The sequence below is a fragment of the Eptesicus fuscus genome, chromosome 3, assembly GCF_027574615.1.
Source record: "Eptesicus fuscus isolate TK198812 chromosome 3, DD_ASM_mEF_20220401, whole genome shotgun sequence".
Classification (NCBI taxonomy): Eukaryota; Metazoa; Chordata; class Mammalia; order Chiroptera; family Vespertilionidae; genus Eptesicus; species Eptesicus fuscus.
Genome location: NC_072475.1, coordinates 30,913,738 through 30,937,306, shown reverse-complemented (window position 1 = coordinate 30,937,306; position 23,569 = coordinate 30,913,738). Strand labels below are relative to the sequence as shown.

At 40.8% G+C, this 23,569-nt stretch overlaps 1 protein-coding gene and 1 pseudogene across 6 annotated transcripts in view; both read right to left on the bottom strand.

Moving 5' to 3' along the window:
- Nucleotides 1–74: 74 nt before the first annotated feature.
- The window catches only part of GPR160 (G protein-coupled receptor 160), a 55,987-nt gene continuing 32,492 nt past the window's right edge, over nucleotides 75–23,569 (bottom strand). For 4 of the 6 annotated variants that reach the window (XM_054713720.1, XM_008142279.3, XM_054713719.1 and 1 more), the window contains exons 2-3: nucleotides 4,727–4,843; nucleotides 75–1,532 (exon numbers count right to left, since the gene is read on the bottom strand). In XM_054713720.1, the coding sequence (XP_054569695.1) occupies nucleotides 447–1,460 (1,014 nt within the window). In that variant the 5' untranslated portion in view covers nucleotides 1,461–1,532; nucleotides 4,727–4,843 and the 3' untranslated portion in view covers nucleotides 75–446. Of the gene's footprint in view, nucleotides 1,533–4,031; nucleotides 4,151–4,726; nucleotides 4,844–23,569 lie in introns of all 6 variants that reach the window. The other 2 variants (XM_028146599.2, XM_054713722.1) reach the window with 2 other exon arrangements.
- Nucleotides 8,166–8,777, bottom strand: LOC129148274 (60S acidic ribosomal protein P0-like; annotated as a pseudogene).

Below are 23,569 nucleotides of genomic sequence, written 5' to 3'. Positions count from 1 at the left end.
ACATATTTTTAAAATTAGCTAATCTTCCCCTATGTTAAAGAATATTTATACCAAATCATTTTAAGAAGACGATCTTGATTTTATTGCTGTGGATTAAATAAAAATGTTTATTTAAGTTTGTATAAAAGTTGGCAGCGAATCTCAGATTTACATAACAGTTTGCATCCAGTAGTTTTTTGGATAACAGAAACATCAGTATGGCCAAATGTTAACTCATTTCACTTCTATGTTAATATTTGTAACATGCAATTTTCCTGAACAGATATAACATTTTTTCTTGGAATTATTTTGTTTAAAAACAAACAAAAAGACAAATAATATCACAGCCCCAAAATACACATTGAGACGGTTGAGGGAGACTTCAGTTCAGTTCAGTCTTGGTATGCCCCAAGTTATTTTTTCTCCTTTGAAAATACCACAGTTGTAAGTTTTAACACGGCAACATGTTAACAAGTTATAATTGATGTAGGCTTTTCAATTTGCTCAGGATCATGAATTGCAGGTGCAGTGAAGCAGCATTTCCAGTTGACAAATGGATCCACAGGTAATGCAATGTCTCTTAAATTAAACTTGTGACATTTAAACCAGTAAACTGTAGCAATGAGAAAACTATTGACAAAGTACAACCACGGAATGTTCATCTCAATGTATGCTGGAATCTGTACTTTAAATAAAAGGATAATTATTTGAAGTAGTACAAACGGTAACCATGTACCGAGAAAACAGACAATGAACTTGGGCAAGAGTGTTTTTTTAGAGTTCACAGTACAACTAGAATGGGATGAAAAGGGGAAATATAGGACAGTCTCATTCATGTAGGAAGTTATCCTAATAGCCTGTACCAAGGTAATAACTTCTGACCAAGAAGTTATGAAAGCCATAAATAAAATCATCACCATGGAAAATGACAGCCAGTAACTTTGAATGCTGACGTAGAAAGGACATTGATAAGGATAAACATTCTGTGCCTTCAGGTTTTGGTAGATATCTGGATCTCCCAAAACATAAGCAAACACTAAAATCCAAATTGAAATTACTGTAAAGAAATAAAATAATTTCTGACACTTAAATGGAAGGTTGGTTTTAGAAAAATTCAGATAATAATCTATCCAAGCTATCAGGAAAACTGGATAATGCAAAAAGCCGTAAGTAAAAGAAATAATTTGAGTAAACAAGCAGATGTGGTATTTAGTAAACCTAATGTCTAAAAGTACAAAATCCCTGAAATAGGATATAATGGAAATGTTTACCAAGAGTAAAAGGTCCATGAATGCTAGTGAAATGCAAAAATATTCCATAAAATTTTGACAGGTGTTTTTTCTTCTCATTCCCAGTGTGAGGATATTTAATAATATTTTTCCAAGTATAATCAAGATTAGCAGACAGTTACCATCTAGGAGCTGACTTGTTTGATGTAACTGGTACTGAGAAGAGCAGTTCTCTGAAGAAAGCAGAGTCATATTTTTAGTTAAACTTCAGAAGGCCTGCTGAAATATAGACGATAAAATACTGCTTTGCTTTATTTTCCATCCCTGCAAAGAAAAGTGAAAAAGTCTTGATGTTATCTTGGTTCTATCTCTATTTTAAGACTTTACAAAACAAGCACTAGGATTCCCCAAATGTAATTTAATCCAATCATTTCCACAAATATATGTATAAATAGGAATTTATATTTCTCATAAAACGTATAGAATACAGACTAAGAAATAATATGCATACTTGGGTCATTTTTTGAGACCCAGGTCGTTCAGAACTCTCAGATCTATAACCAAAATGGTACATATAAATTACTAAAACTTCCATATAAGTACAAGTTTTAATAATAAGTAAAAAGATAAAATACTTTTTCCTACTGGAGTGAAAACACAAGCTTAAAATAGCAGCCTGCAGGTGACACTCAGACAATCACTGCCAGTTGTTAACCGAGTCCCACTCTGACTCAAGATAATGTTACCTCACCTGTCCCACCTTTTGTCTCTTTGTCAGGGAGGGAGAGGTAATGTTTAAGGGGCCCTCTAGTCCAGCAGTTTTCAAACTGTTTTAACTTGCAGGATCATAATTCATATTAAATCTCTGAAGCTCAAAGATATGGAACAGACTATTCAGCAGAAAATAATAGGAACATTGGTAAAGGAAAGAAAGATTTATCTTCTGGGCATGATCTTTCAGGTGTGGCACCTGGAGAGACGAGAGAATACAGGGAAGGAATAGGGACCGAGTATGGATCCCTGAGAACATTAGGAAGTGCTAGGTAAAGGCAAAGGAACAGGAGTTGAAGCTTGAGTGATAAATGCACTTGGAGGCAGCAAAAAAGATAAGATGATGAAGGAGAAAGGTCAGAGAGGAAGAAATCAGGAACGGATGAAAGGAAGGAAATTAGAGAAATTTATCCTGAAAACATGACCCAAAGATGTTTCTGCAAGACTGTTCAACCAAGTATTTCTGAGTAGCAAAATAAAACCAAACCCAAATAGTAACAGATCCATCACAAATGTCAACAACTGGAGAGGGTTAAAATGATACACAGTCCTTCCCTACAAGTACTATGCTGCAGCCATTAAAAATGTTAGCAGGAAGACTGTTTTCTATACTTATTCAATGTTTAGCCTTATGAACATGTTACATGTTTAAAAATAATATGACTTCCCATAATATGTTTAATTAAATGAACTGCAGATTACAAAAGTATGTCATTACTTGTTAAGACATTATACATGCATAGAAAAACTTAAAAGGTACACATTGACTTAAAACTATATAGTATTATAGGTCTTTCTGAATTTCTTAAACTTTAAGGAAAAAAATAAGTTAGGGAGTGTCAAGACTAAAAAGTGAAAAACTGAATTTGCTGAAAAGCAGATAACTGATTAAATAATTTCAAAGGAGTAATGAGGATATTGTCTGAGGAGAAAAAATTCAGTGTGGGAGAAAGCTATTAGTTCTATTAACTTGATCAAGAGTCCTAATTGAGAAGAGAGGCCCTGACATTTGACTTCTGTGTTCATCTTATCACAGTCCAATTTTAGCAAGAATCCTGCTAAGTCAGGTTAGCCAGCATGTCTCATCCTCAATATCTGATCTCCCTTGCTATCTGATCAGGTTCCTCATCTCTCACCATGCCCCAAGTGATGTCCAATCACCCTGACCTTCCTTCAGCAAGAATCCTGTTAGGGTTTAGCCAGAATCCCCTTGCTCCTGATGTTTCCTTAGTAATATTTCATCTACTGACCCCCACGCCTTGCTTATTGGCTATAAATTCCCACTTGTATTTGGAGTGAAGCCCAGTCTCTTCCTGTTATTTCAGAACCTCATCATTGTGGTCCCTACACCTATTGCAATGGTTCTGAATAAGGTCTGCCTTACCATTCTTCAACAAGGGTCATGAATAATTTTTTCTTCAACAGACTCTCATGGCCATAATACACCAATGTCATAAACTCACCTATCTATTTATACACACACACCTGTATATATCAAAAAAGTTTAAAAAATCATTCAATACCCATATTCATAACTATAGGTTTAAAAGAATCAATGAAAGAAGTTCTCTTGTACATTCAAATTATTTTCTCTACTCAAATATATTGTGTAATTTAACTTGACCCTCTCCCGGAAAAGCTCCATTCCAGATTTGATATATGATAAATAATGGCACGGAATCATGGTTAAGCACCTTGACAAATGCCACTGGCTTTGTAAGCGGTGGTGCTTGGATAAGGAAGCATAGTTGGAATGATAAGACCACTGGAAGCCCTCCAGTATCAAGAAAAGAACAAGCTGTTTTAAATAGCAAATGTTGGTTTGGGATGGAAGTGAGGAAGGAAAACAGTGTGGGTTCATATTTATGACCCCCCTTCCCCTTTTTTAAAGGTATCTTTACTATAAAATTTAAAAAGAATTATCTGTTTAAAATTATTTTATCCTTAATAACTGCAATGCAAAATTAAATAAGCAAAGCTATGGAATCCATGTTTAAATAGGCAACATCCAAGGAGTGTTTCCCAAGTTTCCATTGCATTATTGACTCTCACCGTGGGGCCCAGGGAAAGGCAAAAAGCAGGCTACTCCCTGCAGGTCAGCAAAGGGCAGGAAGTGGAGGAGGGGGATCAGTTCCAGTCACCAAGGCAGTTAGAAGTTCCTCAGAAGAGGACTGAAGGAAGAAGACAAAACAAATCTGAGATGGAATATATAAGAGAACCATAAAGCGGAAGGAACTTTAGAGATGAGGGAAGATATGCAACTTGAGGCAATAAAGAGCAATCAAGAGAAGTTGTGGCTGTTTTATAATGGTTCCTGAATGTTATGGGAACTAAAACTTTCTGAGGTGATACTCCATGTCCTTGATAAAGCACTAAAATTATTCAACATTCCAACATTTTGTTCTTTAAACAACCCCTCCAGGATAAGACAAAAATCCTTTGTTAGGCTACCTGTCCCGAATTTTCCCTTGAAAAAGGTTCACATTAACTCCAAGGATTCAGTGATTTATAAGATATGGTTCTTTTCTTGAAAAAAAAAAAAAGTTTTAACTACTTATGAATCAACTCCTATTGCTTCATATACAACTTAAAAAGTTAACGTGGAAGTCCTTTTCAAGACATCTTCGGGTTTGCATTGTGATCTCACCGATTCAGAAGTATTAGTAGGCCTGAAGGAAACAAACCATGACTTCTTTTTTGCTTTCCTGGTTATTAACACCCAAATCTTAACAACACACCATACTTACTATGCTTTCTCCAGGAGGTCATTATCAGCTGATGATCTTCCTATTTTATTTCAGTTTAGTGCCTTCAATGATCTTACTTTGGGTTCCTGGCATACCAAAATGCCGCATGAATAAGCTCTGTGTGAAATATAGGAAAAAAAACAGAACCATCATTAATAGCTACCTTGGTAACTGGAGTTCAATATAACTGGCTCCAGATCTCTGCTTAGAAAAACTATAACTTGCACCCTAGCTGGTCTGGCTCAGAGGATAGAGTGTCGGCCTGGGTTCGATTCTGGTCAAGGGCACATGCCCAGGTTGTGGGCCTCGATCCCCAGTAGGGGGCGTGCAGGCAGCCGGTCAATGATTCTCTCTCATTGATGTTTCTATCTCTCTCTCCCTCTCCATTCCTCTCTGACATCAATAAAAATTTATTTTTTTTTTAAAAAAGAAAGAAAACTATAACGTGCTGTGGGATTAGAACCAGTAACTAATTGCTTATGTTTTTTCCAGCAAAAGGAAGAAAGGGAATACTTAGATTGAAAGTCCACCAAAGACCTGAGATGTGGGTGGATATAACATGGCATCTATTTACAGAAATCTTGCTTACATTGTGATTTTCACCCACAGGCTTCGGAGTCTAACCTCACAGTTCTCATAGTGTGATTACAGGACCTTTTGACACTTGTTGCATGTTAACGTAATTTCTTAAAATGAAAATTTACTGTTTTCCCAAACCAAAAAACAGTGAGTAAAATGGCATTGATAGTTTCACATCTCACAAATTGCTTGTGTCTGGCTCAATAGCAGATAGCTGAATCTTCAACCTATATTAAATCAGGTGCAGTATCACATTTCCTGTAGCTTTTGGAAAGTCCTCTGTACATTCGAGTTTGAGAAAATAAATATAACTTTTTAATAATAGGTAACAAATTAAACTTAATAACTTCATAGTAGTATTATAATCAAATAGTTGTGCTATGCAACCTCAGAAAAGTTTAAAAAAAAAACATGTGCATGAAACAGTAGGATGGGCAGATGAACACAGTTAACATTCTGGTCAACTACTGTACAGACAATAAAATTAGACCAGTAGCTGGATTTGCTGATCCTGAATGAAGAAAGCCTGTGGGAGAAATAACATATTATGTTTTATCCAGGGGTTTTACATACCTTTCATCTTAATCCTTACGGCAATCATGAAAGGTACGTGTATTATTTTTCCCCAGGAGGAAAAGGGCTTGGTGTTAATTAGCACATTTCCTGAGGTTGCATGACTGATAAGTGCTGGAGCTGAAGTGCAGTCTCAGGTCTAATTTCAAACATCATGATCTTCAGTAAGCCTCAATTATGGCTCCACTCAGGATGAAATGTAGAAAGGGACCCAAGGCATGGATGTGAAAGAGCTTTCCCAAAACGGTAATATCCAATTGAGAGTGACTATGTTGGTTCCTGGTACTCCAAGGACCACAACTAACTGACCTATTTGGATAAGGTAATTGTATTCCTCCAAAAGGTAAATATAACTTTTTAAAAAAATGTGGTCTTTGCTTGATGATATGTCAAAATTCAGTGGGAAAAAAAAAAAGGTGTTCAATTGCCTGGCAACTTTTAAAGAAATAGATGTTTTTCATTCATTTACATAGTATAGATTCAATATAGAAAATTAAGAAAATATAAGAAAAGTTTTCAAGTTTTTTTAAAAAATAGGTAATATTAATTTACATAGTCTAAAACTCAAGTTACAGGAAGTATATACGGTGAAAATAACTCATCCTACCCACTCTTCAACACCCCTCAGCCCCACTCACCACTATCTAGTTCCTCCCTAGGTAAAACCACTGTTACCAGTATAGTTTGCAGAGATTCTAAAGCAAGCTTTTAAAAAGGAAATCACTGTTACCAGTTACTTGTTATTAAAGTAACTAGCAAGGGATTCTTCATTTGCCCTTTCCTAGGTCTCATATACATATTGATAGCATGAGATAAGGTAGAACACAACAAAATGTGAACCAGTGATCTGTCAGCCCATAGGAGTAATTTCCACCAATCCAAACAAGGCTGGCCATCAGGAAGGTCCCTGGGACCAGGCAGAAAGGGAACTAGGGATTATCTCAGAGTTAGAAGACAGGTGTTCCCACCGCCATCCCCAGGGTATAGAATTACAGTGCTCACCCTTACCTGCAGCTTCTAAGCTAGTTCCTTAACCCTTACAATCAGGTGGGGCCAATGGGCTATGAGGCCAAAGCATTTCCTTTCAGAAGAGAGCCCCCTCAGTGTTCTCTTCCCAGCCCAGGGAACAAAGAGGCCACGTGCTCCAGATCGTACAGCTCAAGATGGCAGAGCCTCTGTCAACCGGGGTCCTTGATGACTGTGGAGCAAAGCCCCAGATGTGTAGTGTAAGAAATAAAAGTTTGTGGTATTAAGCTGCAAGAATTTTGTGATTATTTTTTATGTCCTATCCTAATACAATTCTTTGTAATTCTCTTTACCCTTTGAACATTTTAAATAGCTAGCACATAGTACTTATATTGCCAGAATTTTAAAAAGCTATACTAGACACTGGCTGGGTACCTCAGTTGGTTAGAGCATCATTCCCATACACCAAGGTTTTGGGTTCGATTGCCAGCCAAGACACATACATACAAGAATCAACCAGTTAATGCATAAATAAGTGGAACAACAAATCAATGTTTCCTTCTCAAATCAATAATAAAAAATTGTTCTATTTTAAAAAAGCTATACTAGAAAAATAAACTTTGAAAACAACAATGCAAGTATTAGGAAATTGGTAAACTCAAAATTCAATTTTAATTTTCAGTACATCTTTTGCACTGTTTTCTTCTGATCTTATTTGCCTATAATGGAAAAGAAGGTTTCGATTCAGTAAACTAAATTTACACCTTAAGGGAAAAAAGGGTGAATTAACCCAAAGTAATAGAAGGATATAATACAGAGTAGAAAACAATGAAATTTTTAAAACAACAGAAAAATCCATGAGCCAAAAGCTGGTTCTTTAAAACAAAAAAACAATAAAATTGATAAACCTCCAGTCAAACTAAGAAAGTACTTACTAAAATTAGGAAAGATAGGACCTTACTACAGATCTCATAAACACTATAAAGATAATAACTTTATTCCAATAAATGAGACAACTGTGATGAAACAAATTCTGAAAAGACACTAAAATGCATTCAAAAAGATCCCTAAAAACCCCTATTACAGAAACTGATTTTGAACTTAAACACCTTCCCACAAAGAACACTCTAGGTCCAGATATCTTCATTGATGAATTCTACCAACATTTAAGAAAGAAATACCAAACTGAAAGAGAACAGAAGAGGATATAAAGAGACAATTCACACACCAAAAAGGACAAATGGGCTATTATACATATGAAAAGGTCAGCATCACTCATAAAAAATTTTAACCCAGAAATTTAAACTGTACTGTTTGCCTTTCAAGAGACAGGGTGGTGGATGTTGCCACTGCTGACCACCTGCCGGGTGATCAGCCCAAAGGAGAAGGGGAGATGTTCATTTAGCATGTTCAGCAGTGTGGGGTCACGGCTCCCCTTTGTCTCCAGTCTTAATCAGCTGCATGTCACTCGGGGTTTCAGCAGTGTCCCGGGAGACTGTCGTGGTGATGACTGAAATCTCAAGGAGGGGGTCTTCCTGGGCCCCAGACCAGTGTTCTGGGCAGCACAGTGACTTTCCATGAGGCCACAGCACGAGCATGGCAGCAGCTGACACCTTGTTGGCCAGCAGCATGTCGCTGATCGCAGTGAGGGAGGTCCTCCTTGGTGAAGGCAAAGCCCACCTCCCTCCGGATGTGAGACAAGTTTCTCCAGAGCTGGGCGGTTTTCCCGATGCCCCCGAATGGCCTTGCTCCATGGTGTTCCTGTCCATCTGCCCCACAGCCTTCCCAGGAGAGGCATGCGGGTCTGCTGCATCCTCTCGGAGCCCACATTGTCTGCTCCCTCAATGAGGCGTGCTGGCTAATCATCCAGAAGTTGGATGATCCTAAGGAAGTTGTTGGATTTCCAGGTCACCCGGTCTTCCCTGGGCAGCATGGCAGTGCGTCAGGGATTGCCATGCAGGGTTTAAAGATGATGCCACTCTAACGAGGAGGCCTAGCGAGAGCGCCACACTGACATTGTCAAACATTCTAGTCCAGTCGTCTTATAAATACTGCACGATCTGGATTTGTCCATGTAATTGTTGCCTCATATTAGAATATTATCTGAATTATGCACCCTGTTATGTCAGTTTGTCTCATTACTGGTCGCATGAAGTTAGATCACCTAATTAAGGAGTTGTCTGCCATATATCCCTGTATGGTACCTTTTGTAATCAATGAGTAAGCTCCAGGGTAATACCATGAGACAGTTAGACTACGCTCTTCCACAACAATGTTTCACCTAATAGTTTCAGCATCCATTTATCACCCTTGCCTGAATCAATTACCATCCTGGGAATTACAAAACAGTGATTTTCTAATTCTATGATTCCTTCTGCTTTTACATGCTAGCAATTTTCCCCCTGGAAATATATTATGGATTCATGGACTTATTTTTAATCACTGCCACCCGTATTCTTTTGAATGCCTATTTCCAAACTCATCCTGTAAGAGTTCCTTCAGCTGGTTCCTGGGTCCTCTTGACATTTCCCAGTCTTTAAACGCGTTTGCAGAGCCATCAGGGATCTGATATATCCATCCCGGACTGATACATGAGAGAAATAAACTTGTACTGGATTTGAACCATTACATTTTTGGTTTGTTTTTTATAGCATTTTAGCCCACCCTCCTTAATACAAAATACTTCTAATTGTTCTTTTTCATAGCCCTTCCCTCTTGCTGCATATGTCTCTGCTTCTATTGTAGCATTTTTAGCCACTGTGAGCCTTCACTGTGTCTTTTGCAAGTGTCATATAAGTATTCTTAATCAATGTCACTTATGACACTTCTCAGTGTCATATCAGTATTTTTAATCAGACCCCTGACTTACGGCATGTGGTATTCTGCATATAGAGTATTATAGTTATCGATGGCTGGTGATTTACCATGGCCCAGGGGCCTTTCCTGCCAGGAACAGGCACAAAGCCAATCATCTCCATTTTGAATTTCCTACTTACAAAATTAATTAGAGCCTTCATTTGACTTTATCCAATTTGTAAGTACCCAATTTATCCAGGTTATTTTGATTTTTATTCCTAGAATCTCTGGCACACAAACATACACAATACATCACTGGTCATGGCTTAAAATTGATTAAATAGAACTGGGCCCCAGGCTGACCTCTGCAAGGTAAACAGCTGTCCTACACCAACACTCTGTAAAAATAAATATCCTTTACGATGCCTTTGTATGACCTTCCCACCATCTAACTATGGTATCAGCTGAGCTAAACTGTGTTTCCCTGGGGCACAGGTGATCATATATCCTTAATTATATCAATGGCATGAGAACATCAAGATATATGTGCCCTGCTTCCTCCAGAGCCTTACAAACTTCTTGAAAAAATTAAGTTACACTGATATGATTCTGTTTTCCAGTCACGTCCATTAATTTTTACCCATGCCCTATGTCTGCTTGCAAATTAATATTCTGATGATGTATATTTTCATACAGCCCACCCTCACAATGTAACGATACCTTCTTAATACTGCAAATTGTGTGTGTGTGTGTGTGTGTGTGTGTGTATATTTTTTTTTCACTTCATCATTTTGGTGGGAACAGATCATTAGTATAAGTATCAGAATGAAGAAAAGCATCCCATACCTTGTACTAATCATTCAGATTTTGCTACCAAATTTTAAGACATCAATAATAGGAATATACCTAAATAAGTAATAAGTATGGGAAAAGGGTTCATAAGAAAAATAAAGACTTATAAGAATGGTAGTTGTTCAAAAGTAGAATGTGTAGTAGCTTGGGAGCTAATGTTTGCACCACCACCAGAAATGTCCAAAGACATATGCTTAACAAACATGCTTATAAAAGAGGTTTATAACCTCCAAAGGACATTTGAACTAGAGATTGCTTCCTAGTTCTCAATGATTAAAATCAACTTTAGTCTTGCACTTAAGTAAAGGAAGGGGTTTAGCATACAGTGACTTAGAAAGTACCAATCAGAAATTGGCTCAGTAGTTCCTGGGATCTCACCTGCAGTCCCAACCCACTGAACACCACTCCTGGAATGACTCAACAACCGGAGATAACAGAACTGCTTGAGTTCATTTGTTTGTAGTTTCCAAAACCATGGCTCTGTTTGTCATTTCTGAGAAGGTGAACCATACAAAATACCTGAAGAAGATCCTTTTTGGAAAATATAACATATATGTCTCCTCAGATCTATTTCCTTAAAGCATGAGACTACTGATAGCATTTTCAAAGATTATGTTTGGGGGACAGGTAGCCAGGCCACTTAATAAGTCAAACAATTCTACTTAAATACATGCGGTGCTTTTTTGTTTATAAAATGTTTCATGGTTAAGTATTAGCATGAGGAATAAAGGCCTTTTCCCAAATTGGAGGTGAGGAGAAAGTGCTGGTAGATGAAAAAGAGACATAGTCATATGAACAAAATAAAGGAAAACAAACCATAAGTCATCTTGAGAGCTGCAGAAAAAGCTTTTGACAAAATTCAAAGCCCAATCATGATACAAACTCCTCAGCAAAGTAGAAATTGAGAGAAATTACCTTAACCTGATAAAGAACCTCTGAAAAATCTCCAGCTAGTATCATACTTAATTATGAAATACTGACAACTTTCACACAAAAACTGGGAACAAGACAAGGATATCTGCTCTGATCACTTCTAGTCAACATTGTAGGGTGTCATAGCCAGTTCAGAAAGGTAAGAGAAAAGGGCACAGAGATTAGGAAGGATAAAGTAAAACTATTTATAGATGGCATTTTTATATACAAAACATTCTAAGGCACCTACCAAAAATTTACTGGAATTAATAAGTTAATTTAATAAAGTTGTAGGTCAATTTTTAAAATGCCTATATATGCCCTAACCAGTTTGGCTCAGTGGATAGAGTGTTGGCCTGCGGACTCAAGGGTCCCAGGTTCGATTCCAGTCAAGGGCATGTACCTTGGTTGCAGGCACATCCCCAGGGAGGGGTGTGCAGGAGGCAGCTGATTGATGTTTCTCTCTCATCGATGTTTCTAGCTCTCTCTCCCTCTCCCTTTCTTTCTGTAAAAAATCAATAAAATACATTAAAACAAAATCCTATATACATACATAAACAAAACTTGGAAATGTAAAAAGTACCATTTACAATAGACTCAAAAATATAAAATACATAGGAATAAGTCTTTTAAAGTATGTATAAAACTTTCATGCCAAAAGCTACAAAACAATGCTGAGAAAAACTAAAGAAGATTAATACTGTTAAGATGTCAATACTCCCCAGATTGATAGACTCAGTGTAGCCCTGATCAAAATCCAACGTGGCTTATTTGTAAAAATTAGCAAACCGATTCTAAAATGTATATGGAAATGCAAAGAGCAAGGACAGCAAAAAAAATTCTGAAAGAGAACAAAGTTGGAGGACCTATATTACCAGATTTCGATACTGTTTTACAGAACCCAAGACAGGTGTTACTGGCTTAAGAACAAACAGAACCGAGTGCTGTAAAGCATTCTAATAGTCCACTTGATCTACAAGAAAGTACCAGGGCAATTCAGTGGAGGAAAGCCTTTTCAATAAATGGTGCTGGGCGAACTGGTAGCTGTGTGAAAAAGAACCTTAATCCTACCTCACACCATACACACAAATTCATTCAGGACGGATCACAGGCCTAAACATAAGACTAAACACCACTCCTGGAATGACTCAACAACCAGAGATGATGACGCTGCTCAAGTTTGGTTGTTTGTCAAGCTTCAAGAAGGAAAACAAAGAATATCTTTGTAATCTTGGGGCAGGTAAAGAATTCTTAAACAAAACACAAAAGCACCAACCATAAAAGAAAAAAAGATAAAGTGGCCTTCTTAAACTCCTCTCATAAGAAAATGAAAAGGCAATAAACACACTGGGAGAAAATATGTTCAGTACATATATTGAACAAAGGATTTATGCTCACACTACTAGACAACATATATATAAATAGTGCCTATAAGGCAATAGTAAAAGGACAATTCAAAACAAAAATGGGCAAAATATTTGAAAAGACACTTGTAAAAGAAAACATACAAATGGTCATTAGCACACAAAAAGCTTAACATCATCAGTCATCAGGAAAAAGCTAATCAAAAGACCAATACCAAGAATTAGAAAAGATATAAGAATGTAAAATGGTACAACCTTTGGAAAACAGTTTGACACAAACTTACACCTATCGTATGATCCAGTAATTCCACTCCTAGGCATTTTACCCAGGAGAAATTAAAATACGTGTCTGCAAGAAAACTTGTATGACAATACCAAAATGCTGGCAAGGATGTGGAACAACAGAAACTATTAGGAATATGAAATAGTATAGCCACTTTGGGAGACAGTATGGCAGTTTCTTACAAAATTAAACGTATTCTTATCATACAATCCAGTGATCACACTTCCTGGGTAGCGATGAAAACCATGTCCACACAAATGTTTATAGCAGCATTATTCATTATTGCCAAAAGCTGGAACCAACCAAATATCCTTCAGGAAGTAACTAAATAAACTGTGATTATTCAGTTTATTCCCCATCTCCTCCCCCCAAGCATGTGTTCTCTGCCTTCTTTCTCCTAAGCTCCAGGAGCCCTTCTTTTGAGAAGGTCCAACATCTGGTGCTGTTCGCCATTAACACAAGGAGAATGGATGAATCAACTGTGGTATGATCAAAGAATGGAATATTAGCTACTAATAAGGAACTACTGAAACAGACAACAAGCATCTCAAAAACATTATGTTGACAAAATAAGCCACTTCTGTTCTGTTGTATCCTGTATTCCATTTATAAAAGCCTATTGCTTTGTATTATTGTGTTGTATTCCATTTATAGGAAGTTAAGTACAGGCACAGCTCACTTGTGCTAGAAATCAGAACAGCAATCGCCTCTGGGTAGGGAGATTGACTACAAAGGGGCACAGGAGAGCTTTCCGGAGCATGGCAGTGTTCTGTATCTTGACAGGGATACTGTTTACATGGTGCATATATTTATCAAAATGCAACAATTAAGATCTGTGCATTTTACTATATGTAACTCAATAAATTTTTGCGTGATTAAAAGTGCCCACCCAAAAGACTTACTACTAGACAAAATACAAATTAATCATACTTATTTCCAGAAGGTATAGTTTGTATGTGTATCTTTTGGAAATTATAACATGTCAAATAGTTAATAAAATACTCATTTTTAAACATTTTAATTATATCATATGATACACGCATACGTTTAATATATGCATATTATAAAACAAACTAAAATTCATTTTTCTTTGTACATTCATTTACTCATATACTCCAAAAATATTTATGGAAGCCATCCAAGTTCACACTGTGACTCAATCACAATATAATGCTGCTATTTCACCTTTTCTCTAGGAAGTTTACCTAAAAGGAGTGTCCTGGTCTGCATGGGGGAGGAAAAGTGTTGGATAACCAAATAGACCCAGACTTACAAAATAAAAACAAGTTTGGCACCAATCAGGTCTAGCAGATTCCTCCTTTCACGCCTCCACTGACTAAATGCAGGCCCATCGGCTCCACTCCTGACCCTGCAGGCGCTGGAGGGTGGTGAACACACTGCCGAGGAAGCAGCTGTCTGGCCAGTGCCATCTATTACAGCTCAGTCCCCAGGCCTGGAGGAAGGAAACACCTCGACGACAGGCAGCTACCCACCCTTCTGGGAACTTCCCTTCCATGCCCCCAGTCTCCCTTAGGGTACACCTGAGAGTCTAAGCCAGGTTTGGAGGTGTGATGACTAACAGATAAAACCAGGGCTCCCCAGACACCCTCTCCATAGCCCACACTACCCAGTGCCAGGGAAAGTACAGAGTAGGGCACTTCCTGCACTCCTCCTGCATTTTAAAGACTGTTTAAATGCTGACGCCTTTTGACTCGTCAAAAGAAAATTTGTCATAAGGAAATCATCAAGGTTAAAGAAATCAATGACTGCATGAGCAGCTCACTTCAGCATACTTATAACAGCCTACAGAACCCGCTCGCCACACAAGAATCAAAACAACTTTTAACGCCTAACGACAGGGAAGTAGTCCAATGAATTCTGATAGTCATGAGATGGACTGCTGGTCTGCAGCCACGAAAAACAAGCTTCTCAGAAAAACCAAAGAACTGGAAAATGCTGACATATAATGTTAACTGATACTAGCAGGATAAAAGTTGTATATATCAGGGCTTCGCAGGGAGATGGAATGGAATTCCCGTCTCCTAGAGATGCTGCTGATCCGGAATCGGTGACACTGAGGGGCTGTGCTTGTCCTCAGTCTGACCCAATGAGGGATGGGAGGTTGAACACCGCGTACAGAATGAGCTGCCCCCAAAGTACCACTCTGGACGCAGATTACTTCAGCTGAAACAATGGAGGCCTAGAAGGCTTGGAAGAACTTTTGATCTTATCTCTTACTGCCTCAAGGACTTCAGACAAACGACTTGAAGCTACCATCATAAAATGACTATATTTTAATATGAGCTAGGTGTGGCTCACAGGGAGGAAGATCCAAGTCCTCTCTCTGTGCCTCTGTGTCAAGATGATCCAATCTACACTTGTTTACTAAACAATAACTCAATCGGAAGGGAGATACAAGCTCCCTGTGAATTTCCTTCCATCTCCCTCCTTAGTTCCAAATGACACACATACCTCATTTTGCCTTAGTCTTTGGAATTTCCATGCTAAGTGAATTCCCTGAGTCAATGTATTAAAACTTGATTTTCTCCTGTTAATCTGCTGTATGTCATTTGAATTATTTGACCAGTCAGAAAAACATTAAGGGAAAAGAGGGAGATTTCCCCATCCTCCACAGAGTATCATCCTAATATTAGGTAAATAGGAAAAAAATATTATGTATATACACATATCAGAGGTAATTAATGCCAGGCCACCTGGTAGGTAAGGTGGTTGGTAAGGTCATGGCCTTATAGACCAATAGTTCCCCAACCTGAATGCAGATCTTGTTAAAAGGCGGATCCTGACTGACTATGTCTGGAGTGAGCCTAAGATTCTGCATTTCTAACAAGCTCCCAGGTGACGCCCATGGTGCCAGTCCGTGGGCCACAGGGAAAGGCAAGGCTGCAGGTGGCACACACCCTGGAGAGAGAGAGAGAGAGAGAGAGGAGAGAGAGAGGGAGGGAGAGTCACGCCGTGTTCACAGTGACTGACTGATTGGTGAGAGTAAGGGTGTGGACTTTCTTTGCACACACGCCTATGTTTACCAGGTTTCCCACAATGAAAATGTACTGCTTTTATAAGCAGAAAGAAAACTTGACTCTTCCAAATCCTTTGATTCAGTAATTATTTGTAGGAATCTGTCCCAAGTAATGTGAAATGGAGTCTAAAGGTAAAACACTGTCTCACTCAAATCACTTCTGACACCAAATGTGTTGGCTCTTCTACACCAAGCAATTCTAACACGATGCAGAGTTCGGGCAGACCCCATGGAGGCTCAGTCTCACAAGAGACTTTATGTACATTCAATTAGAAGGTTTATGTACATTCCATTTAGAATGATTTACAATATCAAATGAAGTGCTGCCACTGCAGATGCCAGTCACAAGTCCCAGGTGGTCAAGCACCTGTAAATTAGGGATTCCCACGACCCCCTCCTCAGGTCTGATAATCTGCTTTAATGGCTCACAGAACTCAGGGAAACACGGTACTTATGTGGACCCTGAGAAGAAAGACTCATTTGATGTGAACCCAGAGAAGAAATTTATCAGCTCACATGGACTCCCCATGTGGGACTGAGGGTCCAAATTTTACAAGTAATGAAAGTCTAGCGGCCATCAGCTGACAGGGGCTTCTCACGAACTCAGCAGACCAGGAAAAACCTCAGGCTGAACTCTTGGCTTCCTGCACTGTGTGCCCTGCTCCTTTACACTGACTGAGTCAGCTATTACAAGGAGTTCTGGTTTCGTCCCAGACCTGACCCATCCAATGAGAACTGCACAATTATAGCCTCAGGTGCACTTAAACCAACCAATCAGAACTGCTCCGTAATGACCAATCAGGACTTCATTCTTTCCCTTTTACACCAGATTCACATCAGTCAGGACCTTATGGACACCTCATTTGCATCCAACAGACCTGCTTGGGGACCTGGGCGGCAGCTTCCTCTATAAAAGGTAGCCTTCCCTTTGTCTCCTCAGCGTACACTTCCAGTTTCTGCCCCAGGCTTGCACCTCCCTGCTTGGCAATCTGCTCACAGGAATCAAGTCTCTCCATTTTCTCATATTCTTTTTGGCAATTTTTGTTTGACACTATTACTGACTTATTATAAAGGATACAACCTGGGAAGAGCCAAATGGAAGAGATGTATAGCCCAGTGATGGGCAACCTTTTGAGCTTGGTGTGTGAAACTTCGCCAAAAAACTGAGCATAGCTTGGGTAGTGTGTCACTTTGAGGAAAAAACATTATTTCGCAAATGTTTCATCCTCAGGAGCAGCAAATGCTTCATCCTCGGCATGCGGCCGCCTCAGAATTGAACCTGGGACCTATCAGTGCTGACACGCGTGTCATAGGTTCGCCATCACTGGTATAGGGCAAGGTAAGGGGAAAGGTGCAGAGCTGCCACACCCTCTTGGGGCACACCACCCTCCCAGCACCTTGATGTGCCCACCAGCTCCAGTGTTGGGGTTTTTATAGAGGCTTCATTATGTAGGCATGAATGATTAAATCACTGGCTGCTGGTGACTGAATTCAATCTCCAGTTCCTCTCCTCTCTCTCCTTGGTGGTCAGGGTGTGGGACTGAAAGTTCCAACCCACTAATCACAGGGCTGGTTCCCCAGACAACCGTGCCCCATCCACCAAGAAATACCTCGTTAGCATAAACTCAGATAAGGCTGGAAGGGACTTTCTGTACCAGGAACTAGAGATAAAGACTAAATATATCACAGAATCAGGATTTTATGTACATTCAATTTAGAATGATTTACAGTATCAAAAAAGAGCAACCACTTAGTTCCCTAATATTAAGAGAAGGGCTAGCTCTAGCTGGTTTGGCTCAGTGGACAGAGCGGACCAAAGGGCCCTGGGTTCAATTCCAGTCAAGGGCACGTACTTTGGTTGCAGGCTCCTCCCCGGCCCGGGGCCTGGTGTCTCATGCAGGAGGCAAGCAATCCATGTGTTTCTCTCACATACATGTTTCTCTCTGTCTTTCCCTCTCTCTTCCACTGTCCCTAAAAATGAATGGGAAAATATTTTTGGGTAAGGATTAACAGAGAGAGAGAGAGAGAGAGAGAGAGAGAGAGAGAGAGAGAGAGAAAGAGAGAGAGAGAGAGAGAGAGAGAGAGAGAGAGACAGAGAGAGAGAGAGAGAGCTAAAAAAAAAAAAAGGCTGAAATAGCACACAATTACAAATGATTTTTGTAAAAGACTGGAAAAATGCTATGATAAATTTTAATCACAGTATGACAAGTTTGTTAAAATGCGAATATACAATGAGTTACATTTTTATAAAATACTAAAATTTATTAAATTTATATAAAATGAAAGCAAATCAAAGCAAAAGTGAAAGGAAATATGCCAAAACGTTAATGTCTTTGGATCTTTGGATGGTGGGGTCATAGTTCTTTTTCCCTTCAATTTCCAAGAACAAAATAAATGGAAGGAGGGGAGACAACCAAGATGGCGGCATAGATAAACACCTGTACTTGCTGCCTCTCACAACCACATCAAAACTACAACTAAAAGGCAAAACAAATGTCATCCAGAACCACGGGAAAGCTGGCTGAGTGGAAGTTCTACAACTCGAAGGAAAGAAAACAGCGCATTGAGACTGGTAGGAGGTGCGGTGGTGCGGAGGTACGGAGGCCTGTGCGAAATGAGCTGGCAACCAGGTGCGCTGTTGTTGTTTTCAATTGGGAGGGAGATACAAGCTCCCAATTGCTCTGAACTCCAGTTCCGGGTGAGACCCTGGAGACCCAGACTCATACGGGGAGAAACTGGACTGTCTGGCATTGGGCTGGAACACGAGGGCGGCTTTCTCTCAGAGGTGCTCGTAGCGATCATTGCTCCTGCACGGAGCCGCGGGACACAGAGACCTGGGGACCTCTCGGGGCAGGGCTGACTGGCAGCCATTGCTGTTTGTTCTTCCCTGCTGATTCCCTGAGACCCCACCCCACTCAATTTACAACCCCACCCAAGCTGTGTGCAGAGGCTTTTGCATATGAATGGCCTGGCCTCTTGCAACCTAAAACCAAACGGAACTGCAGCTGGGTCAGAGAGCTCCAAAGCTTCCAAAAGAAGGCCTAAGGCCCAGCAGCAGCAGCCTGCCTTGCTTCACAGCTGGGCCTCATCTGAGCACTTCCAGACCCCGAACAAAGAGGAGGAATCTGCAGATCTCTCTGTAGTTCCTGCTGGGTGGCCTCTCTCCTTGGAGATCCAAGAGCCAGTGTACCCAGTGGTCAGAGAGAGATCATCCAGACTACAACTCTTCAGATCCATAGGAGACACACTCAGGGGGCAGACTCAGTGAGCACCAAAGCCCCACTGAAGCAAGTCTTGCCCCATAAGGATGTCTTCAGCACAGCAGTTCTCCCATTCTAGTCGAAGCTGGTCCTCACAGCCAATTGGCCTGGAGGTCAATTCCTCCCAGTGACGCCAACAGCAATCAAGGCTTAACTACAACAAGACTGTGCGCACAGCCCACAAAGGGGTGCACCAAGAGTGTCCACCTCAGGTAACTGGGGAGGCTGAGCCACTGGGCCCTTATAGGACACCTAGCACACAAGGTCACTCTATCAACACAGGGAAGAAACCAGAATGCGGAGACAAAGAAACAAGTCACAAATGAAAGAAATGGAGGAAAGCAAACTACTGGATATAGAGTTCAAAACCACAGTTATAAGGTTTCTCAAGAATCTTCTAGAAACCTCCGAGAAATTTAGTGAGACCCTCAAGGATATAAAAAAGGACCAATCAGAAATTAAGCATACACTGACTGGAATAAAGAATAGTATACAGAGATCCAACAGCAGACTAGAGGATCCCAAGAATCAAGTCAAAGATTTGAAATACAAAGAAGCAAAAAACACCCAACTGAAAAAGCAGAAAGAAAAAAGAATCCAAAAATATGAAGATAGTGTAAGGAGCCTCTGGGACAACTTCAAGCATACCAACATCCGAATTATGGGGGTGCCAGAAGAAGAGAGAGAGCAAGATATTGAAAACCTATTTGAAGAAATAATGACAGAAAACTTCCCCTACCTGGTTAAATAGACTTATAAGTCCAGGAAGCGCAGAGAACCCCAAACAAAAGGAATCCAAAGAGGACCACACCAAGACACATCATAATTAAAATGCCAAGAGCAAAAGACAAAGAGAGAATCTTGAAAGCAGCAAGAGAAAAACAGTTTACCTACAAGGGAGTACCCATATGACACTCAGCTGATTTCTCAACAGAAACAATGCAGGCCAGAAGGGAGTGGCAAGAAATATTCAAAGTGATGAACAGCAAGAACCTACAACCAAGATTACTCTACCTAGCAAAGCTATCATTTAGAATTGAAGGTCAGATAAAGAGCTTCACAGATAAGAAAAAGCTAAAGGAGTTCATCACCACCAAACCAGTATTATATGAAATGCTGAAGGGTATTCTTTAAGAAGAGGAAGAAGAAGAAAAAGGTAAAGATAAAAATTATGAACAACAAAGTGACAACAAATACATATCTATCAACAAGTGAATCTAAAAATCAAGTGAATAAAAAATCTGATGAACAGAATAAACTGGTGAATATAATAGAATCAGGGGCATAGAAAGGGAGTGGACTGACAATGGTGGGGGGCGGGGGGAGACGGTGTGCGGGGTGCGGGAAGAGATTGTATAAAAATTTTACATCTATGCGGGAGGACAGTGGAGGGGTAAGGGTATGGGGTGGGGTGGAAACCTGGTGGAGGGGAGCTATGGGGAGAAAAAAAAAAAGGAACAACTGTAATAATCTGAACAATAAAGATTAAAAAAGTAAAAATAAATGGAAGGAGGGAGGAAGGAACTGATGCAGTGGGAGGTGATGGAGGGCCAGGACACCGATGGAAAATGGCAGGGGCAGTGGAGAGAAATCTATTCAAGGGCTAGAAGGGAGCAGGCATGGGGGCCTGTTAGCTGGGGGATGGGGTTAGGGTGTGGGGCTGTTTGATATCTCACAGAATACTAACTTGGTTGCGAGTGGAAGAAAAGAAAGGCAATGGGTTTAGTGAAGGTCTGGACCTGGGGCAGGAGGAGGAAGTCCAACAGTCCACGGCCTCTCCTGGGAAGCAGCTGCTCATAGGAGTGACCTCCGCCCTTGGCTGCTTGGAGGAGACTGGCTGCCCCTCCATTCTGCTTCCCTGGACACAACAGAGGCTTCCAGCTTCCTGGGAACACCTCAGCTATCAACATCCCCCTTTCCCTCCCCGGGTGTCACCACTCCCTATGCCTCCTGAAGAGCACAAGAAATACAAACTCATGCTGCCTTCTCCGATCAAGTGAAATGAATAACCCATTTCTATGTTCCTATCTTATCTCTGGGCTCATTTCTGGCCTGAACATCAATTCACTTTTGTACTTCCGCTTACAAGCAGAAAAGGCAGGAGAAACAAATGTAAACAAATAAAGCTGCACCCCTGGTTAAAGGTCAAATTATATAGCTCTTTTCAAACTATAAAAAATGCTATGAAAACAGCGGTTATCAGCATTTTTAAATCTGCCAGTGTACCTGTTGTGTAATTTCACCAATACAGAGCAAGGCGAACACACTACTTCCCTGTGCCTGTGTCAGGATTTCGTAAAAACGTTTAGCCCTTCACAACGTTTCCAGGGGGTGTGCTTATCCACAGCTGACAGAGGAGACTGGGGGCGCATGGTGGACTCGGTCGGCTGAGCCCTCACCAAGCGGTGGCAGCCGTGGGGCTAGGGCTCCTGTGTCTGCCCCAATTCCACGCTGTCACCAGCCTGCTCTTCCACAGCAGGGTGGAGTCTGCACCCACACAGAATGCCAGGGGTTTCCATCTCTTTTCTAGAGTCATTGTGAATTTTAATCCCCAAACAACAGAGCCAAAGCCTGGGTTCAAAGCCCGGGCTCTGGCCCAGTTCGTTCACCAACCAAAGTGGCTGAGGCTCCCAACTCCCTGTGAGCATTTGTCATGGAGAACAGTTCCCCAAGGCCATGAGGCAGGGCAGCTCGAGGGTCACCCTCAGAGCCAGGAAGCCTTTGTATCCTGTAGCTTTCCTCCTAAAATTATTAGGAGGATATAGACTTGGGGGGTTGGCAGGAGGAATACCTCAAATAAAGGCTAACGTGAAGGAGGCAGGGCTCCAACAACAGCAATAGCTAAACCACGCGCTGATGTGCCATTTAATCCTCCCGGCCCTAGGAGGTGGGTATTAGGTATTAGTACTTCCATTTCATACAAGAGAAACTCAGGCGCAGAGAGGTTATAAAGAGTCAAGGTTACACAGGTAGGTGGTGAGAGAACCAATGATCTGGCTGGAGACCACACTCAGGACTGCTCCCTCACCTTTGTTTGCTCTGGCAGGTTATCAATTGGCCCACTTTTCCTCACCAGCTGCCTATGTGACCAGGGAGTTAGCAGAGGGAACATGCACCCACATATCTGAATCTGAGAGTTCTCCCTGAAAGGATCCAATCAACCAATAATCAGGCATTTACAAAACACCCTGTCTCGAAACTTCCTTCTTTCAACCAAACAAGGCATTGCACTTATAGCCCTCCTCTGTTCTAGTTTTCTTATCACCCTGGGGTACAGGGAAGAGGTTCGGAATCAGTCGCCTCATGGTGTGCCCCGTTGGCACAGGAATTATTTTCAGCTGAAGGTAACTGAGACCCTTTTACCTCTCCCTTCAAGATTTTAAACTGGGGACCTTGCCCATATAATAAGAGTTATCATAAAAAAACTAGAGGCCCGGTACATGAATTCTTGCACCAGCGGGGACCCTGGGACTGGCCTGTGGGATCAGGCCGAAACCAGCTCTCCGACATCCCCCGAGGGGTCCCGGATTGTGAGAGGGCACAGGCCAGGCTGAGGGACCCCACCGGTGATGATCGAGGTGGGGAGAGATGCGGGAGGTTGGCTAGCTGGGGAGGGACCAAGGGCAGACTCCAGGGCATGTCCGGCCCATCAGTCCCAATTGGTCGGACCCCAGCAGCAAGCTAACCTACCAGTCGGAGTGTCTGCCCCTTGATGGTCAGTGCACATCATAGTGACCGGTCGACCAGTTGACTGCCCGCTGGTGGTCAGTGCATGTTGTAGGAGCGGTTGAGCGGCCTTAGCATATCATTAGCATATTCCGCTTTGATTGGATGAACGGCTGACCAGTTGACCAGACACTTAGCACATTAGGCTTTTATTCTATAGGATTATATAGGATAACATTTTATGAGCTATCTATAGGGCAGCGGGAACTTCTAATTACTGAACATCAGTTCTTATCATCCTGTTAATGGCCTTTCTCCCCCCTCTCAAGCCCCAAGGAGCCTTACCTCATTCTTCGCTAAGGATTCCATTTATACCTCATTTTCCCTTGCTGTCTGAACCGCTCATGTATGCGGGGTTCCTGTATTTATGTATGTAATTTAATTTGGTTATTTTTCTCTGGTAATCTGACTCATATAGATTTAATTATTAGACCAGCTGAAAGAACCTTGAAGGGTAGAGGAAAGTTTCTTTCTCTACCACATGACAGTTCCAGT